Raw genomic sequence first — 15,525 nt, forward strand, 5'->3', positions numbered from 1 at the left:
TCCGTAGTTTTTTCTAGAAGCTACTCTATAAGAATCATATGTTCGTAAGCACAATTATAAAACTTTTGGATGCTTCCCTCAAAGCACCAAGTGAGCAATGACCACCTTTTAGTTCTAAAATAAATTGTAAAAATGCTTAACACCTGCTGAGAGCCATAAACCTGCGTTCCCTGACCCTAAGCCCTTATTTCAACGCCTATTGCAGGTTTGGATCCTATCGTAGGGACTTGATACTCTTTTTACTTAAAATTTGAAGGGGTGGTGATTTATTTGTCCCATTTGGATAAAACAGGATTATAACCCAAATTCAAATTCTGCAGTATCATACATTCAATAAGAGGGTTCAAAACCTTTAGGGTTACAATTTGTGAAAATATAATCTTCATTTTATTTTGAATTTTAAAATTAATCGTTTTTTCTATTTCTGATACTTTAGCAACGGATCTAAGTTATGCAGTCCACAGAAACAAAATAATTTGTTATTCAAGTCGTTTAATTTACGTGCTCGCGGACTACTGTTTATAAAACGTATATAGAAACCATGCTTATATTGGTTTGAATTTGGTAATTTCTAGAGTATAAAATGCTAATGGATTTTAGATGAAAAAAGTTAGGAGATTTTCACAACAGATTAAAGCAAAAAAAAAAAAAAAAAAAAAAAACATTCTTCACAGCTGACGTTATTATGACCATTCAGCCAGTTTTAGAAGTTTGTAAGACTTAGGATAGGTTAAACCCTTTGTAGTAGTTGAGCCCTAGACCCCCAACTTATGTGACAATTATTTCTTTTGTTTTGGAATAATTTTTTTATTTTCTTTTTCTAACAATTTTTGAATCAAAGCTCATTTAAATACAATTTCACTTAGATTTTATTTAATTATACAACTCTATTGTTATAGTAAAAAACACCATCAAGTTTACAAAATTCTTTATTTATTTTGAGAAATATTGCGTTCTTACTATTAGAGTAAAACACTAGAGGGAGAAAGGGTTAAATAACTGTATCTCCCCATCGCAACCGCCTTGTGCAACCTTTCTATTGGGTCATTTAAAATCAACCAATGGTGTCGCTTATCTTAACACAGCCAAGTAGCAGAAAATAATTTAGAAGCAGACGAAAGAGGAAGGGAGGTAGTTTTCTGTATATACATCTATACTATAGATCTGTGTTTTCTTACTAATACCATTTTTTAGACTTTGGAGCTCGAGGGAAACCCTTGGATGTGTAACTGTTCCATTAAACATACAGTAAAGGTCAGTTTGTATTCCTCAGACAGTTTTCTTAAATAGAAATAACAGGATGTCTGTATGTCTGTATTTTTGAGCTGAGGATATGTATAACTGCCACACCAATATGGCTCTCCTTCACAGCTAAGATTCTTATAGGTCTAGGGAAGATTTATAACTATTTTTGGGAAGGGTACCCAACCTTTTTAAAGAGAAATTAGGTACCCAAAGTTTCTAAGTCAACGAATGGGAGAACGTTTTTGCAAAATTTACCTACTTTTTCTATTTCAAAAAGGGCAACTATGATTGTGTAATCAAATCTTTTTACAATCTTTAAGTCTTTCTAATTAGTGCAAAAGAAGGATTTTGATGCTATAATTCTTTCTAAGTAAAAGTAAGTTTGATATTAAGAAAGGTTATTTATTTAACCTTAGTAAAACTACACTTTGATATAAAAAGGAAAAGATTCAATCTCAAAAAGGCTTTAGACGAATTTCCAGTCCCTTAAAAATACTTTATTGAAATGAAGTAAGTAAGTTTTCACCCTCAGAAAAAAAGAATTACAACTTAGTCAGGTTTTAGGCTATTTTTAAAAAGAAATATTTCCTCTTAAACGTTTAAACTTCATAGAGGCTAATGGCGTAGCCCCATTGGTTAGATAAATGTTAACCTCAAGTGTAGGTGAGAGCAATGATGATATTATGTTGATATATCCTTGAATTGGATTTTATGTGGATATTAATCAAACTTTGCCAATGAATGCTCTTGCAATACTCAAAACTGGCAATTCTCAAAACTTGCAATAATCAAAATTTGAATTCTTTAAAATGACAATACTCAAAATTGGCAATTCTCAAAACTGGCAATACTAAAAATTTGCAATTCTTAAAACTGGCATATCTCAAAATTGGCAATTCTCACAACTAGCAATACTCAAAATTTGCAATTCTTAAAACTGGCATATCTCAAAATTGGCATTTCAAAAAACTAGCAATACTCAAAATTTGCAATTCTTAAAACTGGCATATCTCAAAATTGGCAATTCTCAAAACTTGCAATAATGAAAATTGACATTTCTCAAAACTGACAATAATCAAAAATGACAATTCTCAAAACTGGCAATAATCAAAATTGACAATTCTCAAAACTGGCAATAATCAAAATTGACAATTCACAAAACTTGCAATACTCAAAATTGACAATTCACAAAACTGGCAATGCTCAAAATTTACAATTCTCAAAACTGGCAATACTCAAAATCAACAATTTTCAAAACTTGCATTACAAAAAATATGCACTTTTCAAATTGGTAATACTTTAAAACTTGCAACACTTAATACTGACAATAATAAGAAAGAGTATTACTTAAAATAGGCGATTCTCAAAACTGCCACAGATTTTAAGATCAACCGAAGTACATTTGTAGTTTTGAACATAAATCTTAGTTAGCATATTTTAAGATTAATCTGAATATTATGTAGTTTAGGAAATAATTTGTTGTAAAACTGTGGGTGAGGGAACAAATATTTGGGACAGGTAGCACATTTTAAGATTTAAATGGTTGTTACTTTTGCAATACAAATTGCTGTAAATCTTAAGGAGCATATTTTAAGATTGGCTGGAATACCTTTGCAGTTTAGAATACAAATCATTATGAATTCTAGGCAGCACATTTAAGGTTTACCTAAATGTTACTTGTGCAATTCAGGATACAAATTGTAGTAAAACTTTGGTAGCATATTTTGAGATTGACCTAAATGTTACTTGTACAATTTTGTTGCAAAATGCAGGGAGCATATTTTAAGAGTAACTAATTACTTCTACTGTTTAGAACAAATATCTGGGACAGGTAGCACATTTTAAGATTTAAATGATTGTTACTTTTGCAGTACAAATTGGTGTAAATCTTAGGGAGCATATTTTAAGATTAGCCTGAATACTTTTGCAGTTTATAATACAAATCATCATGAATTCTAGGGAGTATACGTTAAGATTTACCTAAATATTACTTGTGTAGTTTTAAGATACAAATTGTTGTAAAACTTTATTAGCATATTTTAAGATTTGTCTGAATGTTACTATGAAAGGCTGAAAGTTGTAGAATTGGAAAATTGCATAATGTGCAGCAGAAGCACATAGGAACCAGGGCAGGCAAATGTATCTGCGACAAGTACAATAAAGGCCATAAAGACCACAGCAATACAATATGAGAATTCTCATTAAGAAAACAAGCTTTATATATTCCATAATTTAGTTTTAAATATATTGGAACAAATTCTAAAAACCATTATTTAAAAACAAGGGCATTTTTGTTAAAGTATTTATTCTATTATATTTTCTAATTTCGGACTTACTGACTTTAACCCTTTCAAACGGCTGTAATTTTCTTACTTTTGAAGCTTTTTTGCAGAAAATGTTTATCTTTATGTAAATTTTATATTAGAAATATCAAAATATAAATTTCGGCGGCCGCAGCTGTACTTGACAGCTGCCAGCCGCCGCAGTCGGCGGTCGGCGGGAAAACGGCGACGGAATATGTTATGTAGACATGTAAGAAAAGCTTAAGTTTTTAAAAGATTTCTGGAGACCTGGAGGATCAGGACCTGCAGGATCATACCTGGAACCTGAAATTGACTTGAACACCTGTATTTAATATTAGGAGGTACTACTAGAGAATATTTTAGTATTTTGGTAAGATAAAATACTTTGTTTAAGTCAAAAAAAAATTTTGCTCTTTACCTGGATGACCCTGCCAGGTTTGCTGGCATCCTGTGCCCGCCAGGATGGAGATATACAAAAATTCCAACTTTCAGATATGTGTCATACCCACACTTAAAAAGTCACGCAGTTTGGGCTTTTTATCTTTCACACACAGAAAATGAGATAGAAAAAACGGAGGGGGGGGGGGGCGTTCAACGCCCCCCCCCCCTCTGACCGTTAAGGGTTAATGTAATATAGAGTTCCTGAGCTAATTAAAGGAGAATTAATATGAGATATTTAAATATCGATGAGTTACCTCAAGGTTCTTTGTTTTAAGAAAACCTGTATTTACAAAAATAATATAAATATATCAAAAACTAGTGGCCTCATTTTTCTTATAAATGGTAATATTTCAAAATCATAGGGTGAAATTTCAAAGATACATGCCTTTATTTTTATATAAACAAAACACTAAGTTAATTTTAATTTTAATCATTATTTATGATTATATTCTTCAATTCTAAATATTGCAGCACTGCTTATAAACAAAATTGCCCTTGTTGTCCTTAGAAATTTTGTACTGTTGTTTATTAACTTTATTTACACCTGTAAATAAATCGGAAAAAAATGTTAAATTCATCTTTTTATTTTTATTTGTCATTCTGCTTTGTTTCATAAAATTTTGGCATACTCAGCCTTACTTTCTGAAATATTGGCATACTATGCTTTACTTGGGGGAATATTGGTATACTATGCTTTACTTGAGGGAATATTGGCATACTATGCTTTACTTGGGCGAATATTGGCATACTCTGCCTTACATGATGAAACATTGGCATACTATGCTTTACTTGAGGGAATATTGGCATACTCTGCCTTTTTTGATGAAATATTGGCATACTATGCTTTACTTGATGAAATATTGGCATGTTATGCTTTACTTGGGGGAATATTGGCATACTATGCTTTACTTGGGGAAATATTGGTATTCTATGCTTTACTTGGGGAAATATTGGTATTCTAGGCTTTACTTGAGGTAATATTGGCATACTATGCTTTACTTGGGGGAATATTGGCATACTATGCTTTACTTGGGGAAATATTGGTATACTATGCTTTACTTGGGGGAATATTGGCATACTATGCTTTACTTTAGGGAATATTGGCATACCATGCTTTACTTGATGATATATTGGCATATTATGGTTTACTAAGGGGAATATTGGCATACAATGCCTTACTTGGGGGAATATTGGCATACAATGCCTTACTTGGGGGAATATTGGCATACTCTGCCTTTCTTGACGAAATATTAGCACACTCTGTTTTACTTGTTGTGTTTGGCACACTCTGCTTGACTTGATCATTTACATTACTTTTGTAACCCCATTATGTGTTAGCTACCTAAGACATAACACCATATATTAGAATTTAGAAGGGTGGTGGCAAAAGTAATTGTGAGGTGTTGAGTCTGGGCACTGCACATTCCAGAGACGTTAAAAATAGCCAGGTCAGATTCGTGACAATGAAGGTAAGAGACGGGAGAATGCTATGACCAATAAACTGTCAACGAACCTAGTAAAAGTGTCTGACTCTGATTGTGCCGTAAAAAAAAATTAGCCAATGAGAGGCAAGTATACACTTTATTTGACCAATGGTAAAATTTATAGCGGCCTTTCATTGGTTAATTTTTTTTACGTCATAATTAGTGTCAGACACTTTTACTAGGTTCACTGTCAACACCCAATTTTAAAGACCTCTGAAAAGTTTGTTGTCGGTTAAATGTTTTAAGTGAAATAATGTCACATATGCCATTAGTTTTTTTTGGCTGTTGGACATTTTATTAAAAAGTTATTTACAATATGATCCATGTAACCATGAAACTTAGCTTTTTATCCTTCTAACTTACTAATTAGACACATTTTATTAAAGTAACTTAAATTACGGGAAAAAGTTATATGTAATTAGAAGAAAATGTTATTTTTAATTATGTATGTATGATCTAGCAGCTTCACCCATAGATGTCTCCAGGGACCCTTGAGGAAAATAAAGGGGGGGGGGGATATTGATACTCCAATTAACATTGTAGTTTTAAAAATAAAGATATTTTTTTTTTGGGGGGGGGGGATGGGGCAGGAATTTTTTCATGGGCGTTTTATCTTAGGAGGTCAGAGGTACTTTTTTAGCGAGCCTCACTGATTTTTACATTTCTTTTTCTCCCAGTTTATACTTCCTTTTATATTTGAATTCAATTTTCTTTCTTTTTAATTTGATTTAAATATTTCTAAGCCAGGTCGAAATAAAGTACATTTTTTAGTAGCGAAGCTATTCAATATTTTGAAATGTCCGTCTGTCCGTATGTCCGTCCGTCTGAAACGATTTGGGGGAAACATGATTTTCTCGGCTCCTTTTCAAGATTGACAACTCAAATTTTCAGGGATTAAATAAATTTACATTCTTCATATTTACACCAAGTTTCATCAAGACTCGTCAATTACTTGGGGTGCTAGATCGATTCCTAGATTTTTATGATTTCATGATTTTCTCGACTCCTGTTCAAGAGAGACGGCTGTAATTTCCAGGGGTTGAATTAGTTCTAATTCTGCATACTTCTAGAGATTTGCATATTGGTTGGAGGGCTAGATCGATACCTAGATTTTTACATTATAAATATGAAAGGTTTCATGATTTATTTTAGTTTAATGTTTTTTTTTTATAACACTGCTCAATAGTTCGTTTTTTTTCTGGATGTCTATCCATAATTTTTGAGCTTCTCTACTTATGGATGTTGTCAACCTTGATTTGTATTCGAGTATTTTTTTAATATAACCATATTTTAAAAAACAAATATCAAAATTAGAAAATTTTTGCCAAATTTGGTTTGCAAATTTTATTTTTCAATTTTGTTTTAAAAATTAGCAGATTTTAAAAAAAGATTTGAATTTAAAATGAATTGGATATTTTATATACAAATATTGATAAATATGCAGGGATATGTTATGTGAGATAATTTTTACGTTTATATACGATATTTCATTAAATCATTTTTACATCTGTAAATTTACAGGAAACTAGCGGCTATGCCCCTAGCATCTAGGGGCTCAGTATTTAAAGGGCAGAGAAGGGTTTGACAGCTAGCTTAAAACCATCCCAAAACTTATATAGATAAAAATAAAATAGCCTAAAACCAGCACAAAATCTATGCGAAGCTCACCTAAAATGGAGAACCCAATCAGTTCAGTAGTTATTGAGATCTTAAGCTTTAGACAAAAAACCTTACTAAGTTATAAAAAAGGACCAGCGGCTTCGCCCCTAGCCTCCAGGGGTTTGGCTCTATGAGGTAATTGAAAAAAATAAATAAACAAAAAATTTGAGGTGCACCCACTATTTTCGAACTTGTCGAGAAAAAAAATTGAGTGGGATAATTTTTTTTGTTTTTTTTGGGGAGTTGAGGGTCTCCCACTAGAAGATATACTAAAACCACCACAGGACCAGTAGGTATATTCCCTGAAGAGTAGAATCCGATCGGTTTAGTGGTTACCGAAATCTTAAGGGACAGACAAACGGACGGACGGACAGACATCATTCTACTTTGTATTATAGATAATAAAGAATCTTTTTTTTTCAAAACTTGGGACATTTCCATCCAACTTAACATAACCTAACCTAACTTAAAATAAGCAATTTTTAAAGAAATTTTTAAATATGTGTTGTATGGAGGAGGGGGGGGGGGGTATTTGCGTGCTCCCCATGCAACTTAAGGTTATAAACATGATGAATATTTTTCTATATTCAAACTTTTAATAAGAAAAGCAAACAGTAGAATGCGTAGTTTATAATTGGATACATTTTTAGCAGCGATGCTACTCTGTAACTTAATTTGTTTCCTTGTCCGTCCGTCTATCTTTATTTGTATAGCTATAGGTTAAAAATTATTATAATGGCGGCAATTAGAGATAGACGGCTGATAATTTAGTGGTATGTTACTTACACTGTTCATCAGTGTGTTTTATCATCCAGATATTTAAATATTTTTCTCGGATTCATTCGAAACCGATTAATATCCGGTTGATTGGAACCGGTTCTTAGCATTAAAAATAGCATCGTATTATATCCAGTTTTCTACGAATATAAAGATGTACAATCATAAGATGAAAACCAATTTTTAGCCCATGCCTTTGGCATCTCGGCGCTAAAAAAACTGGTTTTAATCTTGTAATTGTACATTCTATATCCGCGGAAAGCGTTTATAATACGATGAAAGAAATAACTATTCCAGTATTGCTTCAAAACCTATTGATATCTGGTTGATTGGAACCGGTTCATAGACATACTGAAAAATTAAGTATTCGGCATCTTGGGGCTAAAAAACTGGTTTTAATCTTATGTTTGCACATTTGCATCGCGGAAAGCTGTTTATAATATGATACTATTCTTAAATTCGCCACTTATGGATGTTGCCTTTTCAGTTAAAGAAGTTGTATCAACTTTTTTGCTTTTTATTTAAGATAGCTAGCCGGTTCTTTCAGTAAGTAGTAGATGTAAAATTTTTCATAGAATTCAGATATGCAATCGGTTTTTTTGTAGACCTCTTATTTTTTAAGTAATTTAAGTTTAAAAAAAAATAATTAAGTCGGTTTTAAGGTATTAAAACGCAACAAAATAAAAGAAGAAAATGGCCAGTATGAACAAAAATAGTAAGATCTTTAATTTGACACCTTACTTTTAAAATTCTGTTGAGTAATTATTGAAAAAATCTATTTTTTTAACCTTGGTTTAATGAAAACTTTAGACCTAAATATTTTCTCAAACAGACATAAAAAACATGGGTTCATATATACCTTTAGAATCAGAAAAATATTACGAATCTATTCTAAGCAAAATTGAAAAAGTTTTATAAAACTATTACAAAAAAAATAAGTTTATTTTAAGAATTATAATTTTCGGCTTTAAAGGGTTAGCTTGAACCAAACCTGAACTAAACCTAAACAAAAGACAATGCAATGTAGCAGATATTTTTTAAACACAAGAAACAATAATGTATTTTTAACTGCATTGTTTTGAAGTTTATAAACAGACTGATGCATATTTGTTCATAATTTTTCATTCTTTACATGTTCTTTAATATCACTATATTTATTGTAGTATCTATTGTATATATTGTATGAACGTTCTCCTTTTTTTCTGGCAATTCTATAGGTTAATTTTATAGATTAAGCTTCCCGATTCGTCAATTTTTGCGATTTGTGATTGGCTAGTTTAGTAGTTACAATTCTTAAAATAAACTTTTTATTTTTTCTATTTTTTATTACAATTTTTTAAAACTTTTTCAATTTCGCTTAGAATGGATTCATATTATTTTTCTCATTCTAATGGTATATATGAACCCATATTTTTTATGTCTGTATGAGAAAATATTTAGGTTTAATGTTTTGATTAAACCGAGGTTAAAAAAATAGATTTTTTCAACAATTACTCAACAGAATTTAAAAGTAAGGTGTCAAATTAAAGATCTTACTATTTTTGTTCATACTGGCTATTTTCTTCTTTTATTTTGTTGCGTTTTAGTACCTTAAAACCGACTTAATAATTTTTTTTTAAAAACTTAAATTACTTAAAAAATAAGAGGTCTACAAAAAAACCGATTGCATATCTGAATTCTATGAAAAACTTTACATCTACTACTTACTGAAAGAACCGGCTAGCTATCTTAAATAAAAAGCAAAAAAGTTGATACAACTTCTTTCCAAATATCTAGGAAATGTATAGGAAATCAGAGATAGATCAACGGAAATAGCCATGTGTAAGATTGAGACCTTACACTTGGCTTCATATGGCAAAGAATAAACTTTCCCGAAAAATTCTATTAACTTTACTGCCATAAGAAATGAATATATATAAAGCAATTGGATGATTGTCCATTTAGATCTTATAATTAGCAAGCCTGGTAATTTTTATAGTTTTTAGGGAAGGTTGATATAGAGCCATAGGTTTGGGCTATATTAAAGAGATAATTTTTCCGTTTCGATTAGCTCCTAGAGGCCAGAGGAGCTACTATTATATAATTCTAGTATATAATGTTATTAAGACCTTCAGAACGACGTATAGATTATCTTTATTCGCAACTGGAAAATGTAAAGATGATGATTTTTAAAAGCGAAGCTTTTCTGTAATTAGGGTATCTCTGTCCGTCCGTCCGTCCGTCCGTCCGTCCGAGATGGATTGCTTTTTTCGTTAATTTGGGCATGTTAGAATTGTCCTATCGATTTCAAATTTTGCATGGTGATTCTTGTAGTAGTTAGGTACGATTTAGAAAGCGTAGCAACTCTATAATCTTTACCAGAATGTCCGTACGTCCATTTTAAACATGTTGATTTTTCTACTTTTTAACAACTAATTTTTATGTGATCTAATTATCCGCTTAATCTGATTTTTGGAGTACTGATTTCTATTACAATAAGGTACAATACTATAAACGAAGCATTCTCTATGATTAAGTCCTAAAGATGTCAGTATGTCCTCAAACAGTATTCTGCATCTCAGAAGTTTACGTATAATTTTATCTAAAATTGTCTAAACTATATATTTATATTTTGAATATTCAGTTTTGACACTCTAAAAGATTTAATGTTCGTCTGTCATACCGTTTCAGAGCTTCGCTTTTATTGATGTTGTCATCCTTGTTATATTTAGTGGATACGAGAAAACAATGTACCGATGCCGCGGCCTCCAATTTGCTCAGGCAAGTTTATTATTTCTATACAGACGGACAGACAAAGTGTGCTAAAGAGAAACTTTGCTTACGGTTGTGATTTTTTTTTTTTTTTTTTGGGGGGGGGGGGGGGAGGGGGTAACTTGTATTAGCCCTTCCCCACATTGAGATTTTGTTTTCATTGAAAATAAAAATATAAGACGTTTTTGTCCCTTTACAATTTTTATATCTTGTAAATTAGAACATCTGGTCTGGTTTTAGGCTACAAAATCTCTAAAAACATATATTTACAAAATCTCTAAAAACATATATTTTAGGACCCTCTCCTGTATTTCACAAACCCTGGATCCAGCTCAGTTTGAAAGGTATCACTTTTTTATCTGGATTATTTCCCGTTTCAAAAAAACTAGATTACATACGCGCAGAAGAGGGCAAATCGATTTTGGTGAAAAGGATATGTTAAAACTTTTGGGTGCGATTCGAGCACCCCCTTGGCAAAACATTATGCACGCCACTGAATCTAGTCAGCCTAACATTAAATGTTTAGGAAAAAGTTTTACTGATCACTTTAAATAGAAATAAACCAATTATCTATTTCAATAAAGATTTACTAGCTTAAAAACATTTGAATACTTAAATATATCCATTAGTATGTTAATTTTGATTCTAGTATGAGAAATAATATTTAGTATAAATCTAGAAAATGATATGAACAATTTTACTTACTTTTCTTTCCGTAGATTCTGTATCATTAATAAAAGAAACCTTTCAGCCAATTTCCTTTCCTTTTCACTAATGAAGCAACATTTTTAATCTGGAAACGTTCCCGCATTTTAGCTAATACAATGAATACAATATTTACAAGAGCGCGGATAAAAAAAAACAGTGTACCGAAAAATGTAGCAAACCACTGAACCTATTTGGTAGCTTCTCCTGGTCCTGGAAAGGTTTAAAACTATTTGGGAGGAGGGTACCACCATCCTCACAGGAGAAGTCGCCCTTAGAATTAAAATATAAAAAGAAATGTTCTGTAGGGTGCCAAAACTTCTTTTTAAAGTGGGGGGGGGGTCGACTTTTCCCTCATCCCCCCACCTACAGGGCCCTAGAGGCCTCTAGGGGCGTAGCCGCTAGTAGTTAAATATGGCCATCCTTGGTGGTCTATGATTTTTTTTCTGTTTATTGTAAAAGCATCATATTTCATAAGTTTGCTGCACTGGATAATTAGAAAAGGCATACTTTTCTATTTTTCTAAAAAATCAATCACGTTCATTCTTAAACAAATTTTAGGCCCACTGCCTCACTAAAATCAGTGAGGCTCGTTAAAAATGTTTTGTGATAAATCCTTCAAAGTGGCATAAAAATCTACAAAAATTGAATAAAATCATAAAAGGGTTATTAACATAAGATTTTGATAATTTTTGTAGATTTTTTATGCGATTTTGGAGGATTTTTCGCAAATTTTTTTAGCGAGCCTGACTGATTTTAGTGAGCCAGTGAGCCAAAAAGTTTTTTAAGAATCTACCTCTGATCAATTGTTTTATTAGGGCTTTCCCTTAAAGTGTCTATCGAGCACTGAAACCCCCCTTTCTTTTTCAATAATAAATTGAATATAAAGGGTAGTTATTATTCCCTGACCCCTGTAAATGACCTTAACCCTTCGGGGCTGATACTTGCGGTGCTTTAACCCTGCGCAGTGCGGGGGTACCCAGTACCCAGTGTAATTTATTTTAAAAAAGAGGAGAGGGATTTGTGCTTGCAAGCCCTTTTTATTTATATTTAATTTTGTTATTAATTAAATATATTAAATTATTCAGATTTCATTTGTCCGCCGGTGTCCCTAATCAGCCAAAAACCAAGGTAAATTGTTTGAGTGCCGGGACGTCCAAGCTAAGGGGAGTAAAAGTGGAAGTTTCAAAGGTTTGAGGGGGGTTAATTTAATGTATTTTTAGGGGGATAAAATGTGGGGTTTAAAATTTGGGGGGGGGGGGATAAATACCCCTCAGACGCCTAGATACATAGATTATCAGCTATGAGGGATCTTAATGAATAAGACAATGGACTATAATCTCATTTATGATAAACAAAATCACCCTTTCTGTAAATTAAAATTGTTAGTTAAAAAGTTTTGACACTGCACTAGTTTAAACAAACAAATTTAAAAATGCACATACAAGATTTTAAGCCAGCGAATAATATTTCTCTGGGTGTCAGTATTACATAGAGCCAAATATATTCTCCCTCACTGCATAGGTTGAAAGATATATAAACAACTAGGTAGATAGGTAAATAAAATCATTTTAGGTATATAAATCACCCGCCGGGGTCCAACCTAACCCTGACATGCAGCTATTCTGGAGACCCTACCCCTGCCATTACCTGGACACTCAATGGGGTTCCCATCATTATTGGTCAGAAGAATCTTTTATCTACAGGTTGGTTTAACACTAAAAGTGTATTCTATAAACCTATGATTCCCTCGATCTCACTCTAAGTATGTGTAATTAAATACTTACTTTAGTATACTTATTTTTAGGCATGCTAGAATTGTCAAAACTTTGTATGGTGATTCATATTACAGTTACAGGGGCGTCCAAGCTTTTTTTTACCCCCCCTAACATTTTTACCCCGGGGGTAAAATTTGCTTGGGGGGGGGGGGGGGTAATTACCCCCCCTGAAATCTGTTGGCAGGGGTAAATTTAGTTTACCCCCCCAAAATTTCCCCCCGGTATAAGATTTTTTGGGGGGGTAATTTAAATCTTATTAAATATATAATATTAAAAATGCGTGAATTTTTTTTTTATTAGAGATTTTTTATTTTGGGGGGGGTAAATACCCCCTCCTAAATGGTTGGGGGTGCCGTAGGCACCCCCAAGGTAGGGGTAAATTTTAAATGGGGGGGGGGGATAATCGCCCCATTACCCCCCCCCCCCATTGGAGTCTATGTACAGTTATATACTATTTAGAAAGCGTATCAACTCTAAAATCGTTACCAGGAAGTCAGTGCGTCCATTTAAAACATGTAAATTTTTCAACTTTTTTGACAACATTTTTTTGCGCGATATACTTATTTCAATATTGCAACTCTATAAAAGTTACTAAAAAATCCGTACGTCCATTTAAAATATGCATTTTAAAAAGTTTTGTGTGATATAATTATCCTATTAATCTGGTTTTTGGAATAGTGGTTCCTAGGACAACAAGTTATAATATTACAAACGAAAAATCTCTATAATTAAATCAAAAATATGAAAATATGCCCATATATGTACACGAACAGAATCCTGTATTAAATATTAATTTTAAAAATACTCGCGGCTACTCCTCTAGGGACTCTTGTTCAATTGTAGTTTTAAAAGAAAACCAAATCAGTTCAGCAGTTACCGAGATCCTTTAGTACAGACAGATCATGTTACTTTTATATAAGATTACAAAAACAATATATTACTTGAATTATCAAAAATCTATAAACCTGTCCAAATTCCTTTTTCTTGGTTTAGGAATCTAAATTTGCAAGAGCAGCTAATGAAAACAAATGTTTTTCCTGTTTATAAAAATAAGATCAACTGAAAATTAATTGCCTCTTTCTTCCATAATTTACGAAGTTGTACAGCAGATAACCCAAATATTGTAAAACCTATTTTCAGCTATAAATAATACATTCAAAATTTTAATTTTTAAAATTTAGATTTTTTTTGGAAGTTTTAAGCTTTTTAAGCTAGTAGTAAATATTGAGATAGGATGAGGAAACTATATATACAATCGGAAACTCAAATTCAGCTGACCCAAAATAAATATATGCACCATGTATACGGGTTAGGATAGCACTTTCAGCTTCATGTTGTAATATTTTAAAGATTAGAGAAAAACACTAGAGGGAGAAAGAGTTAAATAACTGTATCTCCCCATAGCAACCGATTGGGTCATTGAAAATCAACCAATGTTGTCGCCTATATTAACACAGCCAAGTAGCAGAAAATAATTTAGAAGAAGACGAAAGAGGTCTTTGAAGAATGAAGGGAGGTAGTTGTCTGTATATACATTTATCCTATAGATCTGTTGAAAAAAGTGTATTTTGGGCAGGGCTAGGGAGCCGACAGCCGCGGCCACAGGTTCTACGCTTACAGCAGGCTTACAATCAAGTTATTTTTAAATTTTATTATTTACACGTATTTTTGTATTTGTAAAATGCCATGCACCATAATAAAAATCTATGAATTTATCCTTGTCTAAATTTAAGTTTATAAAAAGTGCATTTTTCCAAAAATATGCATTGTGTATATTTTTAACAATATAATGCCACACACCTTGTAAAAAAAGCTGCAATTCACTGTCATTTGTCTTTTTACCAATATTCTAAAGGCATGGATTTTATGACAGGGGAAAAATTGTCGTCAATTTAGGTTGCTAAAAAATTGTCGTCAATTTAGGTTGCTAATATCATTTATTGGTCAGTTCTTTCATCCAGTAGGAGGTAAATGGGGTGGATGAAGGATTGTTATTTTAGCCAGCTACAAGTTTCACTTTATCTGAGTACATGATAATCTAGTGTAAAATCAAAGTAATATTAAAAGTAATATTAAATCCATTAAAAGCTAGCTGTGAGACTTTTCTATGATTCATAGATATGTTGTATAATTCTCAAGGAAAAAGCCCAAATTTTGTTAAATTGTGTGAAAAATAATCCATGTGACGTAATAAAAATGAGGGATTATCCATCTCTTTTTTAGGGGTTTTCTTTCCCACTTCTCCTCTCATCTCTCTCATTTATTACGTCTGTAGTGGGTCTTACTTGAGATACTTGTAAAATAAGCAGAATGGCATTTTCGTGATCCTAAACGAGTGGACAGATTTTTATGAAATTAGTACCATTTTAAAGCGTTAATTTT

The 15,525-nt window shown here is 32.1% G+C and overlaps 1 protein-coding gene across 1 annotated transcript in view; it reads left to right on the forward strand.

Annotated features, from left to right (window-relative positions):
- LOC145333845 (uncharacterized) overlaps nucleotides 1–15,525 on the forward strand; it is a 53,062-nt gene that overhangs the window by 23,884 nt on the left and 13,653 nt on the right. Inside the window, exons 11-15 of the mRNA XM_080179104.1 lie at nucleotides 1,195–1,254; nucleotides 10,621–10,669; nucleotides 10,957–11,004; nucleotides 12,454–12,496; nucleotides 12,941–13,071. Of these exons, the coding sequence (XP_080035230.1) occupies nucleotides 1,195–1,254; nucleotides 10,621–10,669; nucleotides 10,957–11,004; nucleotides 12,454–12,496; nucleotides 12,941–13,071 (331 nt within the window). The remainder of the gene's footprint in view (nucleotides 1–1,194; nucleotides 1,255–10,620; nucleotides 10,670–10,956; nucleotides 11,005–12,453; nucleotides 12,497–12,940; nucleotides 13,072–15,525) is intronic.

The sequence above is a fragment of the Acartia tonsa genome, chromosome 12 (assembly GCF_053477335.1).
Source record: "Acartia tonsa isolate MP-2025a chromosome 12, ASM5347733v1, whole genome shotgun sequence".
NCBI lineage: Eukaryota > Metazoa > Arthropoda > Copepoda > Calanoida > Acartiidae > Acartia > Acartia tonsa.